Source organism: Sapajus apella, unplaced genomic scaffold, assembly GCF_009761245.1.
Source record: "Sapajus apella isolate SASKATOON/1434 unplaced genomic scaffold, GSC_monkey_1.0 scaffold49, whole genome shotgun sequence".
Taxonomy (NCBI): Eukaryota; Metazoa; Chordata; class Mammalia; order Primates; family Cebidae; genus Sapajus; species Sapajus apella.
Genome location: NW_022436989.1, coordinates 4,180,843 through 4,198,763, shown reverse-complemented (window position 1 = coordinate 4,198,763; position 17,921 = coordinate 4,180,843). Strand labels below are relative to the sequence as shown.

The following is a 17,921-nucleotide window of genomic DNA, read 5'->3' as shown; positions in this document are numbered from 1 at the left end:
CCTGGAATTTTACCTAGCCCACGTGGGAAAGTTAGACAAAGAACTCTAGGTGTCTGGATGGGGAGGTGGGTGGAGGCATGGTGCTGGGAAATTTTTGCCTTTGAAACCATGCCCCTTGTGGACCCGGGAAGAGAAGTTAACATAGTCCCTCAGTGCCCCCTCTGAACAGGAAAGTCCAGCTGCTGTTGAGACACAGGCATCAATTGCTTTTTAGCTACTTCCTGCTGAATTGGGGCATAGAAGGGGCCCTGCAGTTGAGGTTTCCTCCAGAGGGGAGTCTTTCAGGGGTGCAGGTTGATCCAGAGGTCCAAAATAGAGCTTATGAGCCAAGGACATCGGGGTTCCATTTGCAGGATTATTTGTGGCCTTATGGTTTTAATTCTAGAAGAAATGAACGTGACAAAAAGGTTAAAGATGAGAAGCCCAGAAGCCAACAGTAATAGAATGGTTATAAACAGGCCTAGGAGAGGATATAACCAGGACAGCCAGTTGTTAAAAAAGCTTTATGATTCTGTTTCTTGAAGATCTTTAGCCCTGTGTTTGATTGATCCCTGAGTTTTTTAACTTTAAGACAACACTTAATTGGTTTATAAAGTAGCGGCATTCTCTTCCTAGAAAGAGACAGGTTCATTCTCCTTCTGCTGTTAGCAGATTTGGGGCCCTTCTACTTTGAAGAGCTATGGCAGCTAGAGAATTAAGCCGTTTCTGCAGAGTGAGCTGCCTCGGCAGAGAGAATTAGTAGCCTTTTTCATGTTATTATTTGCCTCCTGAGATAGCTTATATTAAAACTGAGTAGCGGTAGTAACTTTTCTAATGCCAGTACCAAGTTTTTCTATTATTCTGGCTCCCCGCTCTCCATCCAACTATGAAAGGAATAATTGGAGTTTGAGAGTCCGGTTACAGACAGCAAAGTTAAGAGTAACAGTCCTGTTAATGCCAGGATGTAAATGAGACTCATAAGCAGTGACTCTCCTGGGATTTTGTCGGAAGAGCAAACGTAGATCCTCTAACAGCTTGCAGGTGTATGAAGGGTCGTTTCTGGGAACTTCAGGCTGTGGAGTGGAGGGCCTATGATTTTCTTCAGGAGGTGCCCAAGGCTTCAGCTGAGTGTGATGAATCCATGAGTCAATTCCCACCACCTTAACTGCCGTTGGGGTAGACAGAATAACCAAAACTGATCCTTCCCAAGATGAGCCTAGAGAGGGAGAGTCTGAGGGGAGAGAGGTAACAAGCAGCAAGTCTCCAGGGCAGAACAGCTCTTTCCCTTTTTCCCTAGGGTGTCCTTCAGGTAAAGTTCTAAGAGCCTATTGGTACTTAGCCAAGGAGGTGATATCTTGTATTAGATTTGCTGTTTCCTTGTCTAATACAAGATCATTAGTAAGAAAGGGCTGTTCATAAAGCATCTTACAGGGTCTGAGTCCTATTTTCTGAGGAGAGCTCCAAGCCCGCAAGAGTGCTATTGGCAATAGAGAAGGCCACGAGAGGTGGGTTTCCTGTGCAGTTTCTTTAGGTGTCTCTTAAGACACCTCTTTTCATCTTTTCCACTTTCCCTGAGGACTGAGGCCTTTAAGCACAGTAGAGATGATACTGTATTCCTAAAGCCCTGGAAATTCCTTGGGTCATTGCAGCTTTGAAGGCAGGGCCGTTATCACTCTGAAGACAGAGAGGGAGTCTGAATTTAGGGATTATTTTATCAGTCAGGACTTTTATTACCTCTTGGGCTTTTTCTGTTCTACAGGGGAAAGCCTCAGCCCCGTCTGCATAGGCATCTACATGTACTAACAGATATTGATGTCCCGAGACTTAGGCGTATGGGTAAAGTCCATTTGCCAGTCTTCACCCGGGTAATGACCGGCTTGCTGTTCCCCGGGAGGAGCTTTGCGATATGCCAAAGGATGATTTTTCTGGCATATTTCACATCCTTTGACTATTTGTTGAACAGCCTTGAAGAGACCCTTTTCTGTAAATATAGATTTGGCCGTTTGATGTGTATTTTCTATACCCATATGAAGGTTTGATGCAGGGTTTTCAGTACTTTCCACTGGCTGGCAGCAGGTAGGGGCACTCTTCCCTCCTCAGTAGCTAGCCATCCTGAGGAAGAAGATTATGTCCCTGGGAGATTGCCCACTCTACCTCTTCTGGTGAGTATGAGGTCTAGTTCCCTGGAGAGGGCTTTCCCATATTTAAGGTCCGTCTATAAATTCTTGTCTAGCTGCCCTTTTGGCCTCTAGGTCAGCTTGGCGATTGCCCTTTGCTTTCTTCTCATCTCCTTTCTGGTGACCTCAGCAGCGTAAGACTGCTACCTCTTTGGGTTCTTGGATAGCTTGTAATAAGTCTACATTTTCATTATGATATTTAATGGGAGTTCCTGCCGAGGTTAGGAGCCCTCTTTCCTTCCATATGGCAGCATGGGCATGCAGAACCAGGTGAGCATGTCTGGAATCTGTATATATGTTTATTCTCTTTCTTTTTTCTAATTTTAGAGCTTAAGTGAGGGCTACTAGCTCTGCCAGCTGGGCATTAGTTCCAGGAGGAAGAGTATTCCTTTTAAGCACTGTTTGATCACTGACTACTGCATATCCTGCTTTTTAAACTCCATTTTCCATAAAGGAACTTCCGTCAGTGTATAGGTTAAGGTCAGGATTGGCTAGAGGAGTTTTTAAAAGATCCTCTAGAGCTGCATAGTTCGGGGCTAAAACCTGCTGATAGTCATGTTGTGTGTTTACTCCTTCCTTAGGAAGAAAAGCAGCTGGATTGAAGGCTGCACATGTACACAGCTGAAGTACAGGCCCTTCGAGCACTAAGGCCTGATATTTGAGTAAGCAGCTGTCACAGCCATAAGCCTCCTTTAGAGGCCAGAATTCCAGCTACATCATGTGAAGTCCATACAGTTAGATCTTTCCCTTGCACTATTTTAACAGCTTCTGAGACCAGTATAGCCACTGCGGCTACAATCCACAAGCAGTGTGGCCAGCCTTTGGCTACTGCATTAATTTCCTTACTTAGGTATGCCACTGGTTGTGACGTGGTCCCCTGAGTCTGGGTGAGAACCCCCAGTGCCACTTCTGACTTTTCTGTAACTTATAGGGAGAAGTTGCTCCCTGTAGGAAGGCTTAGAGCTGGAGCCCACAGTAATGCCTGCTTTAGGGTCTAAAAGGATGCCTCAGCTACAGGGTCCCATTGTATTAGATGGGTGTTAGCTTTTTGGGTTTTCTTAATCAGAGTATATAGGGGTTTTGCTATTTCATCATGTCTGGGAATCCACAAAAGGCAGAAACCAGTTATTCCTAAGAATCCCTGCAACTGTTTTAAGGTCTTTAGATGGGAGAAGGCCAGTATGTGTTGGAGACATTCTTTATCAAGGGCCCGAGTGCCCTTAGATAAGACAAGTCCTAGGTATTTTACCTCTTGCCTACAAAGCTGGGCTTTTGGTTTGGAAACCTTATATCTGCAGGTGGCAAGAAAGTTTAGGAGGTCCTGGGTGGCCCGCTGACACTGGGTTTTTGAGTTCACAATTAAAAGTAAGTTATCCATATATTGAAGAACCAGGGTACCCAGATGTGAAAAATTACTAAGGTCCTGAGCTAGAGCCTGGCTAAACAGGTGGGGGCTCTCTCGAAAGCCCTGGGGTAACACTGTCCAGGTGAGCTGAGAATTCTGGTCTAAAGGGTCTTTAAAGGTGAACAGAAACTGGGAGTCAGGATGTAACGGAACAGAGAAAAAGGCATCCTTACAGTCCAGGACTGTAAACCATTGTACCTCTCCTGGTATTTGAGAGAGCAAGGTGTAAGGGTTAGGTACAGCTGGGTGTAAAGGAATCACAGTTTTATTAATAAGCCTGAAATTTTGTACCAGCCTCCATTGTCCATTAGGTTTTTGTACTCCTAAAATTGCAGTATTACAAGGGCTGTTACAGTACTTTACTAGAGCCTGTAGTTCATTTTTGGCTTCTGGTCTTGGGGGATACTGTCTTTGGTAAGGAAAAGAGGTGGGATCCTTTAGCCTTATCTGAATTGGGCATGCATTCTTTGCCTGTCCAAATTATCTGTCCATTGCCCAAACCTTGGGATTAATCCCTTCTTGAAATAATGGGCAGCAGAGAGGAATTTCCTTCCTGATGATGTTCATATAGATAATGGTTCCTGCTCTGGCTAATGGGTCCTGCCCTAGTAACGGAGTGGGACTTCTGGCATGATGAGGAAGGCATGGGAGAAGAGCATGTCTCCCCAGTTGCAGCTTAGGGGTTGGGACAAATATCAGGAGACTGCTTGTCCTAGGACTCCTCGGACAATTACAGACTTGGAGGACAGCCGTCCAGGACAGGAGACTAAAGAAGGCCACGCCAGTGTCCAGGAGGAGATTAACTTCCTGGCCGTCTATGGTCAGCTTTACCTGGGGCTCTGTGAGGGTGATGGCTTGTGCTAGCACTTGCCCCAGGCACCCTCAGTCCTGCTGTTGGGTCATCTGGTTAGCCACCTCAGGCCCTGGGAATCTTCGTCCCCAAGGACAGTGTGCCTTCCAGTGATCCCCTTGGCACAGTGGGCAAGGATGAGGAGGTGGTCCAGTCCTTTGGGGACAGTTTCTTATAAAGGGTCCCGTTAGGCCACGGTGGAAACAAGCTCTGCCAGACTGGCAGCTAACCCAAGCCCTTCCCTCATCTGAGCCCCTTGGGGCTGCCTGCCTGAAGGCCATGACTAGGGCTGCGGCTTTTCTCTGGTCTCTCCTGCTCCTTTTAGCCCGTTCCTCCTGGTCTTTATTATAAAACACCAAGCTTGCTAGGTTTATAAAGATTCTGGACTCTGTTCTGGCCCCAGGGCCAGCTCTTGGAGCTTCCTCTGAATGTCTGCTGCTGACTGCTTAATAAATTTGTCCTTTAGTATTAACTGACCCTCGTTGGAGTGTGACGACAGGGGCGTATACCTACTTAAAGCCTCCTGTAACTGCTTAAGGAAGGCTGTGGGTTTCCTTCTTTTCCCTGAGTTATGGTGGATAACATTGCATAGTTCATGGGCTTTTTCCTAGTTGGCCTTAATCCCTCAAGTATGCAGGCTAATAGGTGCCTACGACTCCAGTCCCCTGTTCTGAGTCAGGATCCCAGCGAGGGTCTGTGCTAGGGACTGCTTATCTGCCTGTAGGAAATCTATCCTTCTCCTCTGGCGTCATTTGGTCGTGCACTTCACTAAGGTACCATGTGTCCCCAAATTCTTGAGCCACTGCTAAAGCAGCCTCTCTCTCATTGCTGGTTAGGGTCTGACTAAGCAATAACATAATATCTTGCCAATCTAATTCAAAGGACTCACCCAGGCCCTGCAGAACATCTACGAACATCTATGTATTTGTCCGGGTCTTTGGAAAATTTTCCTAAGTCCGCCTTGATTTGCTTTAAGTTAGAAAGTGAAAAGGCAGTGTGCCCCTTGGTCAGGCCAAATTCTCCTCCTACTGCCCATAGAGGGCAGAGTTGGGGAATCCTAGGAGCCTGAGGTGCTTTGGCCATCTAGGCCTTCTCTGACTCCTTTTGGATTATTGGAGCTGAGGAGGCCTGGTTAGCATTGGAGGGAGGAGCCACAGGGAGTCCTAAATGTGGGGGAAGTCCAGAGGAGGGGTTAGTAGGGTATGGGGTACAGGCCTTACATAGCTGACATTATTCCTTAGAGAGAAGAAAATTTGCACATGGGGGACCTTAAATCATTCACCTTCACTTTTACAAAACAGGTCTAATTGTAGAATGGTGTTATAATCTATACTTCCCTTAGGAGGCCAGGTTTTTCCACTCAGCAGAGAGTATCACAGCCACGCTGTTTGGCGGAGAAAAATGAGCCGCTTCTTCTTCAAAGATTGTGTGTCAAATTGGTCCCAGTTGTCCAGGATAGATTTTAAAGGAGATTTTGCCTTGGGAAGAGTAGCACCCATCTGAAATCAAACACAGGAATGTCTGCATCCCTGGTTATTCCTGCAAATGCTAGCCCTGGGGCGTCCCTCAGTTACAGCACCTTGTAATTTCCTTGTGCCTAAAATGCATGATTATCTTTCGAGGCCTTCTGTGTGCTGGGTTTAATCACACTTATCAGTGCCATGGCATACATGCTCACTGTCCACATGTCCCCATTGACCACCATAAGGACATGTGGACTGCTGGGATTAGTGCTTCGTACCAGCATGTCCCTGAACTAGGCCAGTGAGGTTTGGGTGATGGGTGTTAATATTCCCTAGCAAGAGTTCAATTAACATAGGCCTAATTATAAAACTGCCCTCGTAGGGTAAACATCTAGAGGGGACCTCTGAGCACAACAATCCTAAAGAAGGCTGGATGGCCATGTGGCCAAGGCCTCCTCCCCCACCCTACTCTCCATTATAAGAATATGCCCTAGGGGGCTTTAATTAACTATTTGAGCCTTGGACCCAGTCTGACTATGATCTTCTAGATGGAGAAGTTCTGCCATACGGAGAGCCAATCCTAGGCAAGACAGATTGTACATTATTAGATTCTGGCACCATTCAGTTGGATTGGGAAATTTGCAGGTGACTGAAACACAATATCCTATAACCTCCAGCTCCTGGACTCTCCAGATGGTCCCCCATTTAAGCCCCAGACAAGTCTGGCCCTACTGGGGATTTGAACCAGCAACCTTGCAGCTATTAGACTTATGCCACTGCGCCAGCAGGCTGCTCCCAGCAGCTTGTGGGACACGGGTTAAGGAGGTGAAGGCTGGTCAGGACCCAAGGTGCCAGAGCATGGAGGGGAATCAAGGGCAAATAATCTGTCCCAGGGAGGCAGAGAGGCAGCAGGAGGCGGGACTGTACAGGAGCCAAAATTCCATGTCCCCAATGCAGGCTTCACTGTCTCATCACATTTCACTGATAAAACCAAAGTTCAAAGATAGATTTGTTAAGAATTTCAAGACAAATACTGCAGAGTACAGGAGCCTTCAAGCACTGCCTCTTTTTCTCTTGGCTCTCAACACTTATTGACTCTGCCCCCAAACCAAGAATTCATGAAACAAATTCATGAAAGAATTCATGAACAAGAATCATGTTGGCATCCAAACTCTCTTGCTTTTTTCTGTCTCTGTATCTCTGGGGTTAGAGTAGAGAATAAAAAGTTCAAAGGATCCATGGAGTTGTGCTGAAACTAGCCTTCCCAAGTTCACTGTGACATTTTTCTGTTTCATCACTGTATTCTAGTATTTTCTATCTATCTATCTATCTACCTACCTATGCATCCATCCATCCATCTATCTACTTGCTTTGGCAAAGTCACTGAAGGTAATTGTCAAATTCGATGGGATTGTTTTGATCCTCTTACTATAATACCCTGAACCACATTTAATTCTGAGGATCACTTTCTTTTTGAAACACTTTCATTTCTTCACTAATACCACTATGTTCTATTTCTATGATAGTATTTTTCCCAGTCATTTTCGTTTTCTTTCTTTAGTTTTTTGAGATGGATTCTCACTCTGTCACTGAGGCTGGAGTGCAGTGGTGCTATCTCTGCTCACTGCAACATCTGCCTTCGGGGCTCAAGCAATTCTCCTGCCTTAGCCTCCTGTGTAGCTGGGACTACAGGCACGAGCCACCACGCCCAGCTATTTTTTTTTTTTTTTTTTTTTGTATTTTTAGGGTTATCCAGGATGGTCTCAATCTCCTGACCTCGGAGAGGTCAGCCTCCCAAAGTGCTGGGATCACAGGCATGAGCCACCACGCCTGGCCTTCCCAGTCTTCTTTTTCTTTGGCTTTTTATCATCTGTCCTCACCTTAAATGCCAGTTCAGTTCAGGGTTTTCTCTTCTTCTTATTCTGAACTCTACACTTCAGTCTGTGCCTTAACTCAAGAAAGCCAAGAAAACTGATAAAGACCCAGAAGAATGCTGCTAATATTGTCTTGCCATGAAAATCAAGGCTGTTACTTTAATGTCAAGTGATACTGATTTCCTTCTCTACAAGGTTACTGTGTTAATACCAAAGGCTTTCTTTTATTATCTACACGTATCTTTTTTTGCCTTCAAATTTTCCTTCTGGATACGCTGGGAACTCACTTAGTGACTCGATTCTTCTTTCCCGTGCCTCTGACTAGTAAGCATAACTGAAGGCAGAGTGTACCAGCCTGGAGCCAGGGGTCTTTTTAGTCAACCTTGGACTGTGTTGAACTCTGGGCACAGTTTACCTATGAAGAGTTATAGTAGTGTCATACTGTAGTTACAGTAGTTTCAGCAGCTTTCTAACATATCAGATTGAACCCATGAAATGCAATATTCATTCTGTGGTCTTGGAAACTTATTGCATACTCATTGCTGATTCCCCAAAACATTTGCATTTTGTTTTTTGCATGATAATGTACTAGACAATGTGCAATGATCAGCAGATGGGCGGACATAGTCACGAGGTACTGACTTTTAGAGATCACATGTGCTAAAAATATGCAGGTACTTTCTAGAAAACATACAACTAAACATGCAAATGAGTATTATTCCTTTTTTAAAATTTTATAATTAAATGTAGAGACAGGAAAAATAGAGACTCTGTGTCCCAGGCTGATCTCAAACTCCTGGGCTTCAGCAGTCCTCCTGCCTCGGCCTCCTGAAGTGCTGTGATTACAGGTGTGAGCCACCAGGCCCAGCCTGTTACTCTTTTCAGGTGAGGGAAGGATTTGTCATGCTAAAAGACAAATTTCTGTTTGACATAAATGGTAACATGAAAGACTGTAGGGGTTTTTTATGTAGAATGACAGTATCAACATTTTATAGAAGATTAATCAAGAAGTTTTGATGATGTGAACTTGCAGTATTAAGGAAGCACGCAGATTTAAGCCATTCAGCCTCTGTGATGACAAATGAGAATCAGTAACAATAATGATAAATAAATAGACATATGCAATTTTTGTTTTTACATATAGCCTTTAATTTTATATATCTGTAATGAAACATAAAGAGAATATGCAAAGGTTTAGAAACATGTATACTGAAAATAGAATATTTAAACTAATGTTTAACAGGCTGTTTACTAAAATATGTTTTCTCTTTTTCCCAACAGACATTTCTTTAACAACTTAACCCAGGTAAAATATTTTTAAAATTTTGTGTAGCCTTCATATATCGCTACTATATTGTCTCTCTCTTATCTTCCATATTTACCAGATGAAAAAATTTTCAAACTAATTTTGCAATGATATTTGCTTAGAGTAGTGGTACTCAAGGTGTATATCTTTCTATAAGACCCATTCAGGAGGTTCATGAGGTTCACCCTTTTCCAACAACCTACCTGTGTAAGGATGGATTTTTCCCCCTTTTACCTCCACAAAGACAATTTTCACCAACAACTTGGGTGAAGGAGCAGGGATGATTATCCAGCTGTCCTTTATTAATACAAATATTAAAGATGGTTTTAAAAATATTAAGCATCCATTCTTACTAATATTTTTCTTTTGAAAAGTAGCTATTTTTCATAAAAATATGTTAACATATAATAGATTTACCATAGTTTTGAAAATAAATAATCTTTAGATGTTATCAGTTTTAATTTGTTATATGGTAAATACTGGTGGATCTAAACCACATAAAAAAAAAGCCTTGTAGGATTCTTAATAATTTTTAAAAGTACGAAGGGGGCCCTAAGATCAAAAAGTTTTAAAATTCTAGAATAGAGGATGATTAGAATTATGATGGAAAGATATATTCAAAATGTTGAAAATTAAAATAAGGTTATTATATTTGGAAATTGCAGCTCTATATAGATAATATGTCTCTAAAAGCGACAGTTTACTGGGGAAAAAAAAGTAGTAGTAGAAAAAGATAAACTGTGTATAGTGGATCAAGATGATTGAGTGAGCTCATGTGCCCATAACTACTACTACTGCAAATCCCATTGATATTATTGAATTATCTTTTGAGGCTACAATTATAACAATGCTCAAAAGCAAGAAGTAATATTATCAGTAATTAAGGAATTTTAAGATATATAGAAAATACAGGAGAACTTACAGAAGTAGAATATATATTATGGACTCAATGCATTAAAAACTCCTTCTCACTCAAAACACATAGAAATGCCTATAGAAAATATATGTGTATATACTGCTAGTACACACACTCACAGATCTTTACATTAATACAAGTGCATGTGTGCATATGGAATTTAAAAGACAGAAAAGGAATTTCCTGATGGTCAGAAATAATTAAGGCACTCAAAGCCAGAGTTACAAGATTGAATTAGAACAGAATATGATCCCTAGTGGCAAAGGAGTGGTATTTTCATGATTTTATGGGACTAGGGAATGAAAGTTTCAGCCTATAGGAGTAAAGGGAGCTGAAACTAATCTCCCTGTATGAAGTTAGGATTTAGAAAATGTCTTGGCCAGGTGTAACAGCTCATACTTGTAATCCCAGCACTTTGGGAGGCCAAGGCGGGTGGATCACAAGATCAGGAGATCAAGACCATGCTGGCCAACATGGTGAAGCCCCATCTCTGATAAAAATACAAAAATTAGTTGGGCATGGTGGCTTGCGCCTGTAATCCCAGCTACTCTGGAGGCTGAGGCCAGAGAATCACCCAAACCAGGAAGTTGGAGGTTGCAGTGAGCCAAGATCATGCCACTGCGCTCCAGCTTGGCAACAGAGCAAGACTCTGTCTCAAAAGAAAAAAAAAGTCTTTAAAATTTATAACTGTCTGTAAAATGGGGACTGGTAAACCTCTACTCACTGGCTTAGGATAATTGCAAAGAAATGATACACCTATTTTGGGGGCTGTAAACAGATAAGGGATTTCCCAGATTTCAGGTAAACATCCTAATTTCACAGCCCAAGAGGATGAAGAACCTACAGCCAATAAATAAATACAAATAGAACTTTGCAAGCAGTCAAACATTTAGATCCCAGGCAGAAGTGATTGCAAAACCCATAATAAAGAGTTTACAGGATTCTTATAGAAAACAAACTCTATAATAACTTCACAACAAAAGGTGTAGACCACAAAGAAACAAACTGCCTGGAATAGATGTGCAAAAATGGAGACAGTTCATACTACTCAAAATGAAATACAAGATTCATTTAAAATATTACTTAGTTCATATTTAAAACAGTCAAAGGATAAAAGAAGGAACAGAAACAAAAACAAGGTATGTTCATAAGGCTTGGGAGCAGTGGTTCACACCTATAATTCCAGCACTTTCAGAAGCCAAGGTGGGCAATCATTTGAGATCAGGAGTTCAAGACCAGCCTGGCCAACATGGTGAAACCCTGTTTCTACTAAAAATACAAAAATTAGCTGGTGTGGTGGCACACACCTGTAATCCCAGCTACTCAGGAGGCTAAGGCAGGAGGATCATTTGAGCCTGGGAGGCAGAGGTTGCAGTGAGCCAAGATTGCACCACTGCCCTCTGGACTGGGTGACACAGTGAGACCCTGTCTCAAAAAACAAAACATAAAGAAAGCAAACAAACAGAAAAAGAAACTACAATGAGATATTATCCCACCCCAGTTAAAATGGCTAATCAGAAGACAGGCAATAACAAATGCTGATGAGAATGTTTAGAAAAGGGAACCCATGTACACTGTTGGTAGGAGTGTAAATTAGTACAACCACTGTGGAGAACAGCTTGGAGGTTCCTCAAAAAACTAAAAATAGGCCAGGTGCAGTGGCTCACGCCTGTAATCTCAGCACTTTGGGAGGCCGGGGCAGGTAAATCACGAGATCAAGAGATTGAGACTATCCTGGCCAACATAGTGAAACCCTGTCTGCACTAAAAAAATACAAAAATTAGCTGGGCGTGGTGGTGCACGCCTATAGTCCCAGCTACTTCAGGGGCTGAGGCAGGAGAATTGCTTGAACCAGGGAGCTGGAGGTTGCAGTGAGCCAAGATTGCGCCACTGCACTCAAGCCTGGTCACAAAGTGAGACTCTGTCTCAAAAAAATATATAGGTGATGGGGAGGAAGGCAGCAAATCACACTGCCATGTGTGTACCTATGCAACAATCTTGCATGTTCTTCACATGTACCCCCAAACCTAAAATGCAATAAAAAAATTTTTAAAAACCCCTAAAAATAAAGCTACCATATGATCCAGAAATGCCACTGCTGTATATATACCCACAAGAAATGAAATCAGTATATCTAAGAGATATCTGTTTAATGCATGTTTATTATAGCACCATGCGTAATAGCCAGGATGCAACCTAAATTTTTATCAACAAGTGAATAGATAAAGAAAATATGGTACATATACACAATGAAGTACTATCCAGCCTTTAAAAAGAATGAGATCCTACCATTTGCAACAACATGGATGGAGCTGCAAATCTTGGTGTTAAGTGACACAAGCCAGGCACAGAAAGACAAACATTGCATGTTCCCACTCATTTGTGGGATCTAAAAGTCAAATCAAATGATAGACATAGACAGTAGAAGGATGGTTACCAGAGTGTGGGAAGGGTAGTGGGGGTTGGGAGAAGGAGGAATAGTTAATGAGTATAAAAAAATAGTTAGAATGACTGAGGCCTCCTATTTGATAGCACAACAGGGTGACTATAGTCAATAATAATTTAATTGTGCGTTTTAAAATAGCTGAAACAGTAACACAAAGGATAAATTCTTCAGGAGAAGGATACCCCATTCTCCATGGTGTGATCATGTCACATTACATGCCTGTATCGAAGCATTTCATGTACCCTCTATATAGATACAACTACTGTGTGCCCATGGAAATAAAACATAAGAAAAACATTTTAAGTCAAATAGAACAAGACTTATAATGAAGAAAAAATAATTGTATTTTAAAATATTAGCCATAAGCAATTAGAAAATAACATTTTTAAATATCACTTATAGTAGCATCAAGTACATTACATACTTTGAGAAATTTATTTTATTTTATTTTATTTCATTCTTTGAGACTGTGTCTCACTCTGTCACCCAGGCTGGAGTGCAGTGGTGCTATATCGACTCACTGCAAACTCTGCCTCCCAAGTTCAAGCGATTCTCCTGCCTCAGTCCCCTGCATAGCTAGAATTACAGGTGCATGCCACCACACCCAGCTAATTTTTTGTATTTTTAGCAAAGATGTGGTTTCACCATGTTGGCCAGGTTGGTCTTGAACTGCTGACCTCAGGTGACCCGCCCACCTTGGCCTCCATGCCTGAAGTGCTGAGATTCAGGCATGAGCCACTGTGCCTGGCCACTTTGAGAAATTTTAATAATGTATGTGTCTGACCTGTAAATTGAAAATTATAAAACATTACTAAGAAAATTCAAAGAAGACCAAAACAAATGTTCACGGATCAAGAGTCAATGTTGTTAAAATGTCAGTTTTCCCCCAAACTAACTTATAGTCACTGCAGTCCCAAACAGAACCCCGAAAGGTTTTTTATAGAAAATGACAACCCAGTTCGAAAGTTTATATAGAAAAGTAGAAGGTTTAAACTATGTAAAAAGTCTTTAAGGAGGTGGAAGTTGTATTGAGTTGAGATTGTGCCAGTGCATTCCCGCCTGGGCAACAGAGCCAGACCCTGTCTCAAAAAAAAAGATTGAAAAAGCTGATACCAAATATCATCAAGGAGATGAAGCAATTAAATTTTATAAATTGCTGATGAGTATGTAAAATGTAACTACCACATTGGATAACGGCCAGTTCTTCTAAAAATAAACCATATGACCTACCAACTCCATTCCTAGGTATTTACTGAAAAGAAATAAAAACATGCCCGCAAAAAGACATAAGTGAATTTCATAGCAGCTTTATTTGCAAGTCAAAACCTTGTAACAATCCAAATGTCTATTAAGAGGTGAACTGTGGTATGTTAAGAGAATGAAATACTAGTTAGCAATAAAAAGGAATGTACTGCTGAAATGTACAATATGCATAAATCTGAAAAAAAAGGTTAAAAAAAGAAGACAAACATTAAAACCCTATATATATGCTTTGTTTTGTTTTGTTTTGTTTTTGAGACAGGGCCCAGGCTGGAGTTGAGTGGCATGGTACAATCTCAGCTCGCTGCAACCTCTGTATCATGGGCTCAGGTGATCCTCTCACCTCAGCCAATCAAGTAGCTGAGACTACAGGCAGGCACCAGCGTGCCCAGCTAATTCTTCCATTTTTAGTAGAGATGAGGTTTCTCTGTGTTGCCCAGGCGGGTCTCGAACTCCTGGGCTCAAGTGATCGACCGCCTTGACCTTCCAAAGTGCTGGGATTACAGACGTGAACCACCATGCCTGGCCAAAAAGCCTATATTCTTTATGACTGCACTGCACTAAGGTCATGGAAAAATTTATACAGATATAGAAATGGATTGAAATTTGAACATTTTATATCAAAGGCTATATATTTCAGCCACTCTTAGACACAAAACTATAGTTCTAAGGAATTTTAAAGTAAAAAAAAAAATAGAATAAAATAAACTGACTGGATGTGGTGGCTCATGCCTGTAATCAAAGCACCTTGGGAGGCCAAGGCAGGAGGATTGCTTGTACCCAGGAGGTCAAGGCTGCAGTGAACTATGATCATGTCACTGCACTCCAGCCTGGGTGACAGTGAGACCCTGTCTCAAAAATGGCAATAATAAATAAACTAAATTTAAAAACACTAGTTCTTAAGGAATTATGAAAGGAACAATGAAAATAAACCAAAACGAACAGATGATTAAACATAAAAGTTAAAGTTAATAAAATAATACAAAGGTTAAATATATGCAAAAACTGTCTTTGAAAGGACGAGTAAAATAAACCTCTCAAAAGACTAATTAAAGAAAAATACACAAGATTAAGAATGAGGAAGGAGATACAATCACAGACATGGAAAAGATATACTACATGCAACTCTTCAGCAATGATTTTTTAAATATAGATGGAAGATTTCCCTAGCAGTATGTATTAACAGACTTGGCCAAAGAAGTAGAGCACTTGACAAGGCCAAGCTCCACAAAAGAGATTGGAAAGGTGATTTCACTATTAATATTTTAAAAGGCACCAGGACCAAATGGTTTCATATAAGATCCTGCTAACCTTTAAAGATCAAATGATGCTGATGATGTTTCAACATTCAACATATCTCTGAATATCTAATCTCTGTTAGCTCTAGCCTAGGTGCTGGGCACACAGTAATGAACAAGATAAAGTCCCTATCATTATTATTTAAACTATTATGGCCCATTGCAAACATTATAGGAAGTTCCACATTCAATTTATAAATCCAGCGTAACTTTAAAACCAAAAACCTGACATGGTTCCAAAAAATGTTAACATCTCTTATATTTGAAATACATGCAAAAATTCTGAATAAAGTAGTAAAAAGAAGTATCCAACGTTGTCAAATAAAAAATGGTGTTTGGGCAGGCACAGTGCCTCATGACTGTAATCCTAGCACTTTGGAAGGCGGAGGTGTGTGGATTACGAGGTCAAGAGATTGAGACCAGCCTGGCCAACATGGAGAAACCCCGTCCCTACTAAAAATACAAAAAATAGGTGGGCGTGGTGGCGGGTGCCTGTAATCCCAGCTACTCGGGAAGCTGAGGCAGGAGAATTGCTTGAACCCGAGAGGTGGAGGTTGCAGTGAGCTGAGATTGCACCATTGCACTCCACCCTGGCGACAGAGGAAAACTTCATCTCAAATAAAAATAAATAAATAAAAATTAATTTAAAAAAACTATACCACGGTACCATTTTTCACCCATCAGACTGGCAATAATCAAATGTATGCAAAACATGATGTTGGGAAAGAACATAAGGAAAGACGAATTCTCATATATTGCTACTGAGAGGGCATATTGGTGCAACTGCTGCAGAAAGCAGTTTACCAGGATCTATGAAAATTACAATGCATTTACCCCATGACTCAACAATTATACTTTTAGGAATGTGCCCTACCAATATGCTCAAAGTTGTACAAAGTTGCTCATTGTAGCATTGATTGATTATAATGGCAAGAGATTAGAAACAAATGTTTAGTAGGTTACTGGTTAAATAAATTGTAGTTCCTCCATAATTTGGAATAATGTCCAACTGAAAGATCAATGAAAATATGTAAAGATCTCTAAAATAACTTTAGATGAAGAGCAGAAGATTTGGAAAAAATATGTTTAGCATGCTAGCATTTGTGTAGAAGGGATGAAAATAATATGTCTTGGTTATACACAAACATTTTATAGGAATCTAAACAAGAACTTACTAATAGTTACCTCTGGGGTGCAGATGGATTTATGGGAATTGAGTGTTGGTGTACAGGGTGCAAGAGACAGCTTTTGCTGTATTTTTAATATAATGTTTACCTATATTAATAAATACTCAAGAAAAAATAAGAAAGAAAACAGTTCTATATCTATTGAACTAGCCTTGCATCAAGTGACAAATATTAACTTACAAGTAACATGTATAGGGTGATTTCATTTTTATAAAAAGCATGTGAGTGGGGGTGAGGTTGCTGTGCCTATGTATGGGTATAAAGAAAGATGGGCCAGGTATGGTGACTCATGCCTGTAATCCCAGCACTTTCGAAGGCCAAGGCGGGCAGATCACCTGAGGTCAGGAGTTCAAAACCAGCCTGACCAACCTGGTGAAACCTTGTCTCTACTAAAAATACAAAAATCAGCCAGGTGTGGTGATGGGTGCCTGTAATCCCAGCTACTCAGGAGACTGAGGCAGGAGAATTGCATGAATTCGGGAGGTGGAGGTTGCAATGAACTGAGATTGCACCACTGTACTCCAGCCTGGGAAACAAAAGCAAAACTCCATCTCAAAAAAAAGATAAGTATTCATAAGACATGTAAACATTACCTACTTAAGGGGTGTACAGGGATTGTATTAATTCTTTCTTCATATGTCCTTTGGTGGACATCCTTCTCTTATGTAAAGCACTGTTGCTTTTTATTTTTAAAAGTGGGATAATCAAAAATTTCAAAATAAATAAAAACATGTTTATGGTTATGTTTTGCCACAACTAAAAATGAAATTTGTACAAAATGTGAAGAAATGCAAACAAATTTTATTTTCTAGTCTATCATTGTGTGGGCATATGATCCAGAAAATGCAGCTACTGAAGAGTTGGACGGGAGTGCAAAAGAACCTTCAATAGTAGGTAGAAACATTACTGTCGTCGTAGATAAAAACTGTTGGTGGGAGTGCAAATTAATTCAGTCATTGCGGAAGACAGTGTGGCAAGTCCTCAAGGATCTAGAACCAGAAATACCATTTGACCCAGAAATCCCATTACTGGGTGTATACCCAAAGGATTATATGCTGCCTTTCTTTTGTAAGGACTATGAATAATTTGTAATCAATGGACAAGATTTTAAGCTGCCCAGATCTAACTAAATCCACTTTCATGATCTCTTTTAGTTCAGCCATTATAGTGGTTTTGAACTTATGCTTGATCTCTACAATCATAAACCTTTCTTTAGAACTTTGAACATTCTTCATATTTTCTTTTTCTAAATTTATTTTTATTTATTTTTAAATTTTACTGTAAGTTATTGGATACATGGACAGAACATGCAGGTTTGTTACATAGGTATACATGTGCCATGGTGGTGTGCTGCACCTATCAACCCATCATCTAGGTTTTAAGCCCCATATGCATTAGTTATTTGTCTGAATGCCCTCTCTCCCCTTTTTCCCACCCCCTGACAGGCCCCAGTGTGTGATGTTCCCCTCCCTGTGTCCTGTGTTCTCATCGTTCAACTCCCACTCATGAGTAAGAACATGTGGTGTTTGGCTTTCTGTTCCTGTGTTAGTTTACTGAGAATGATGGTTCCCAGCTTCATCCATGTCCCTGAAAAGGACATGAACTCAGTCTTTTTTATGGCCACATAGTATTCCATGATGTGTATGTGCCACATTTTCTTTATCCAGTCTATCATTGATGGGCATTTGGATTGGTTCCAAGTCTTTACTTTTGTAAACAGTGCTGTAATAAACATACGTGTGCATGTGTCTTTATGATAG

At 41.0% G+C, this 17,921-nt stretch overlaps 1 protein-coding gene across 1 annotated transcript in view; it reads left to right on the top strand.

The window, feature by feature from the left end:
• Window positions 1–17,921, top strand: part of CATSPERE (catsper channel auxiliary subunit epsilon) — a 163,516-nt gene that overhangs the window by 19,148 nt on the left and 126,447 nt on the right. Inside the window, exons 6-7 of the mRNA XM_032242205.1 lie at window positions 9,030–9,054; window positions 16,974–17,051. Of these exons, the coding sequence (XP_032098096.1) occupies window positions 9,030–9,054; window positions 16,974–17,051 (103 nt within the window). The remainder of the gene's footprint in view (window positions 1–9,029; window positions 9,055–16,973; window positions 17,052–17,921) is intronic.